The sequence below is a fragment of the Bombus huntii genome, chromosome 5, assembly GCF_024542735.1.
Source record: "Bombus huntii isolate Logan2020A chromosome 5, iyBomHunt1.1, whole genome shotgun sequence".
NCBI lineage: Eukaryota > Metazoa > Arthropoda > Insecta > Hymenoptera > Apidae > Bombus > Bombus huntii.
In genome coordinates this window covers 5,291,690-5,297,265 of record NC_066242.1, presented here as the reverse complement: position 1 = coordinate 5,297,265, position 5,576 = coordinate 5,291,690, and the positions used below count along the sequence as shown (strand labels likewise).

The following is a 5,576-nucleotide window of genomic DNA, read 5'->3' as shown; positions in this document are numbered from 1 at the left end:
ACGGCGAGGCCGCTATTATTCGAGAACATTTAGGAGGGTTTTCACTTCTCAATGGCGACCGTAAAATGGCGGACGATGGGAAACAACAAGCGCAGCCGCCCGAGGCGCCTTCTACCGATCACTCGCGCAGTTTAATTCGACATAGAGGAAGAAGATGGCGGCGCTCATCAGGCATGGTTCACTCGTCAATCCTTTTAAGTGTTCACCCACTATCCTTGCCGTGAACACGGTCAGTGTAGAACACTTTTTTTCACGTACACTTCTCAATCACCATCATCATTACATGATACTCCCGATTAGGAGTAAAGAAATTCAACTTACGTAGTTCGCGCACTAACGAAAGTATCATCATTTTACAGACGAGCCTACGATACGATATAACTCGTTTCAAGAGTAAGAAACGTCCTCAGATGCCGACTCGTATGATCAACGATGATAACAGATCTCTCGCTTGCAAAGGGTGAGTAATTTGATTAGATTACGGACTCGTAAGATCGAAATATTCGCGTTACGTCGCGCCGATGGCTAACTGGCAGAGGACACACCGTAGCCATATTACCGTTTACCCCCTCTCTTTCAAGCTCCGACCAATAAACTCCTGGATTTGACAGCTTCTCAGGGAAGACCAACGCGTTTCTAGCACCCTAGCTTCTCTCTAGTTCTTGTGCAACTCTTTTTGTAGTAGACTCATGTGAATAGGGATGAAATTAATTTAACTATTTTTGATAATGCTTCTTCAAAATAATTTCATTGTCTTTTCGCGATTTAAATTTAGTATATTGATGACATTTTCTTTTGCTGCATTTGTGTTATTCCAACTGTCCAAATAGAAGAAAAGTTTAAATCTGAACAATATTGCTGAAAATTAAGAAATAGTTGGAAAGATTATATCTTGCAATCATCCTTTTGTATAATAGTTACATATAAATTAACCTCGCTATATTTTCCTAATTTTTATATCCCAATTTTAACAAACAAAACATTTCGATCGTTTTAATAAAGATTTTAGTATAAAATAAGTGATCACGCGTATGCAACGATTCTTTCATATTTCCCTCAAATTTAAAAAATCGTTCAATATACGATAGCAATATATGATTGGATTGAAAGTAATCCAAAGGTTATAGCAGGTTCATTAGCTTCTATGCAGTTTTTTTTTTAATACATATGATGACAGATAAAATTAACCTGGTCTTGGAATTTTTATATTCTAGTTTAACTTTCATTTTAACGAATGGAAAAACGTTTTTATTACTGCTTGAAGTATTATATTTTATATTATGAATATTATAGATAAGAAATTAATATGTTGAAAACTTTTATGAATCTTGTCTTACAAATGTAACATTAAGTTGTATGAAATGTAAAATTTGAAACATATAAGATGTTAGATACGTATATTTATACGTATATTATATACGTAATCTCGTAGAGTCAACGCAAATTTAAAGAAGTCTGCGTAATATTTTCACGGAATTGAATTATTAAGTTTGAATTATTAAATTGTGATGTTTCAAAATTTCGATACAAATTGCATTTTATTAGATATTATAATAAACAACTACTTTTTTAGAATGTCACTTGATTGGAACTAAATGACATTTTGGCATTAAAGTAATTCAGGTTTATAAGCACGTATCTATGTATATAAGCTGGATTTGTTTCCACTTTTACATGTGACGTAATAACTAATAGTATATCTTTTTGTATGCCAAGTTTTCAGACAATTACGAGAATTATAAACTTGTTGAAATAGTTTAAGACGCATCGCGTTTGTAAAAGATATTTCGTTATTAAAAATACATCAATTCTATGAAATGTATTCTCTGCAAAAAAGTAATCTGTTTGTATCTTTATTTGCTATAATTAGTCAAATAAAAAATTTTTTTAAATCTATGGACCTTTCAAAAGGATAGCAAGGTATCTAATTTTATTTTACAATTTCTGCAACGCATTTTTTTGAAAGGATGGTTAAGTTATAGAAATCTATACTAAAAGTTACATGTTTAATTTAAAATCCGAATAGAGGAAAAATTACATGAGGAATATCTTAATTAAATATTCATTAAAAATAATAAATATATATTTAAATGTAGCAAGGGATAGAATATTCGTGCAAAGAAAATGTCAAAAACGGTTTAGTTCCTGGATATTTTAGTTCTTCGGCTGTGCCAGTTTTTATTGAGAACACCTGTTTCGAAGACCAAGTTTCTCCGTCCTTGTAATTAACATTGACAAACTATCGCCCGTCTCTCGCTACATAGATCAGAATTAATGCGTAACAAAAGAAAAATGAAACTGCGCTCCAGTTTACGAGAACAACTAATATTTTTCGAACTTTATTTTAATATCAATTAAAAACATGAAACGTATGAAATACATGTTACTGGTTTGACGTGTACAAACCAATTTCAATCTGGCTATAAACTCGATGAATTTCTAAATACGATCAAGTAGTTATTAATCATATCATTTTGGTGAAGCGTACTTTTCACTAGAATATGAGAAAAATTTTCCTAGTCACGGGGTTTCCATACGTTTCGTTTCGTTCCTGGCACATATTGGTCATAACTGTATCCTGAGAAAATACAACTGAGGGCACCACCGTACGGCAGTTGGACATCGATCTTGTCCCCTCCGCTCGAACGCTCCAATTGGCCACCTCTTCTAAGGGAAGCCTCCCTTGCTGCGCTTCATCCGGTAACCAGAGTCTTTTACACGGTACGAAAAGTTTGGCGCGAGTCGTGTTGGGATACATAATCTAGAAGAGGCGATATTGATTTTCAACAAGCAAAATCAATGGCTATCAATGGTAAAGATAGTCTTTGGAAAACCTGTGTGCTACTCACAGGGGATGTATCCTTGATATGTTTAACTCTCGTACACTATTGAAATAATTTCTATACTAGAGCTGATCATGTCAAATGAACTTGTGACGGAGAATTATATCTAAATTGATTGATTACAATTCTGAAGCAAGTAATTATATATAATTAACATACTACCCTTGTATAGAAAATAAATAATCTCTTTTTAATACATTCTCATTTGTTTTGTTCTTATGGTCTGAATCCTGAATTTTATTATTTAATACTTAATTTAAATGGTAATTCAGAAATCATGAATATCATTCGTGATTTTTCATGATATATGCATGGACGATAATAGAATCATAATATTTGAATAGTTAGTATAAGGTTTAGTTTTAAAGCATAACCTTTCAATACATTTAAGCTTTTACCGTTATGTACAAATCGTTTGAAGTTTCGTTTAATTATAATTGACGTGATTTGTAATCGATTCCAAAACAAATTTGCAATTTTACAACGATTATAGCGATATGGAGATAAGTTAAAATTGTTTAAATCATTAGTATTGAAATTATAATATTGAACGCTTTACTGAAATATATCGTCTACGAAGTAAGAAAGCTAGGTCTCATCCGGAAAATCGATATTTTTAACATTTGATAGGAGAAGTTAAAAAACAAAGGAACTTTTGAGATAATCTTTCAATTTTAATGGATAAATTCAATATTTTTTTTATTAAATATAATTTTACGTTATTATTGTTTATAATTTATTTATGTTAGTATCCGTATTAATTATCGATAGATAGAGATAATGTAAATGAGAAAGATAATAAATATCATGTTAAATTTACTTTAAATACAAGAATCATTCCAATTGTTTCAGATTTTTGAGATATCAAAAAGAATACAAACCATCGGATGATACATACGATAGGATAGATAAAATTTGCGAGGAGCAACAAATTTCCACAAAATGTACAACAAAACTCGAGGACCCAGTGCAACGTTTCAATCTTTTCTTAGCATGCGAGCAAGAATTTCAACATCCGATAATGAATTCCGTATTATATAGCATCAAAACAGTTAGTAAGTTCTGCAGAAAATTTCTAGGGTCACAATCTATTATATTATATATAATAAATTTGAATAATTCACACACTCGTTGTATTAATCGATGCTTCCCTTAATTTTCGATAAAAGTAAGATTTAATGAAAAATTTTATTCATTTTTAAATGAGAAAATATTTTTGAGAAACTTTGGATTTTAAAGTACATGGTATTATTATTAAAATTATTAATATTATTAAAAGCCTAAAACAAATTAAATAAGATTATTAATAAATTATTTAAAACAATCTAATATTTTTTTCCATGTCGTGTTTTATTTGTGAAATTATTTTTCGACTCTTACGAATATGAATTATCATGTTTTATATAATTATAGGATGTATTATGTATTCTAGGTGATTTGAAAAAATACTACACAAAACATGTCAGTAATATAACTCCATTCGATGCTATGCATTCTATGGAATTGCCAAAGAATTTGCATATTAATTACGATTATGTTCGATTTCATCCTGGTAAGTATCCTATTAAACATTTTTTTATTAAGCTAACAGTGTCAGCTGGTAGACATATCGACAACAAGATACGCAAAAGGAATTTATGACATAGTATTTGAAGATCTATCTACACAGAAACTGTTTTATCACATTTCCTGTCTATCTGGACTAACATTTTATGTCTACCTGAGAAATAACTGCAATTATTCAATGAATGAAGGGGTTACTAATTAATGCCGTTTAAGTAGAGAAAATGACCTTGAATGACTGACTAATTCTCGAGGGATTGTAATAATACAACCATTCTACGGGAAACATGCAGAACGTTGCTATAAGAAGCAATTACACTTTCTAATTTCTTAATAATTGCTTTTAAATTGCTTTTAAATTTAATACCATATATTGTAGGCATTGCTAAGACAGTAACACAATTAAAGAAAAGTACATGTTTTAGGAAATCGATTTAACATAGAAAAAGATTAATTGTTCAGTTCTTGTTAAATAAAAAATATCTCTCAATTTTCATACAGTTACAACTGTTCTCTTGATTAGTTTATCTTACATTGTTATCTAATACTCTTTCTTTGAATTTCCTTTCATTACCTCCTCAAAGACAAAATCATTGAACGGCTTGTCCAAGTTCCTAATTTACCTATGTACAGTACAGTTAGATGTCTTTTAGGATCGTGTAATTAGAAAATTGTGAATTCTGTGTCTTATATAACATTCCAAATTAAATAATAATATTTCAGATACGGATACGTTGTTCAATGGAAAAACAGCATTCCCGAAGAGTTCCACTTTGGTAACTGGATTAAAGTATAAGAAAAAATATCCAGGGCACCAACAAGATGATCCATATTTAGAGAAAATGCTTAAAATTTAAGAACATTAATTAGATTGTACAAAAGATAAATAAACATAATACATTTATAAATATCCTGTGTAATTATTACTTTAAATATTTTTCAAATCGATTTGTTCTTCCATCATTTGGCGAACTAACGATATCTTTATTTACAAAGTATATAATTATGTATTTACTTCTTTATTGTTATTCGAACTTTTAAATACTTTCTGTATTCAGTTCCTGGTTTAATCAATAAAAATTATATCACAGACATGTTGAAAAAACATTTCTTATTGCATATCAACAGTATACCTTTTTTTAATCTATCTTCTCCTTTAAAATCAGAGAA

General features: G+C 30.1%; 1 protein-coding gene across 1 annotated transcript; it reads left to right on the top strand.

Moving 5' to 3' along the window:
* Positions 1-80: 80 nt before the first annotated feature.
* Positions 81-5,498, top strand: LOC126865536 (uncharacterized). Its single transcript, XM_050618166.1, has 5 exons — positions 81-229; positions 360-460; positions 3,696-3,898; positions 4,276-4,395; positions 5,130-5,498. The coding sequence occupies exons 1-5, from the start codon at positions 155-157 to the stop codon at positions 5,261-5,263; spliced, it is 633 nt and encodes a 210-aa protein (XP_050474123.1). The 5' UTR covers positions 81-154; the 3' UTR covers positions 5,264-5,498.
* Positions 5,499-5,576: the final 78 nt, after the last annotated feature.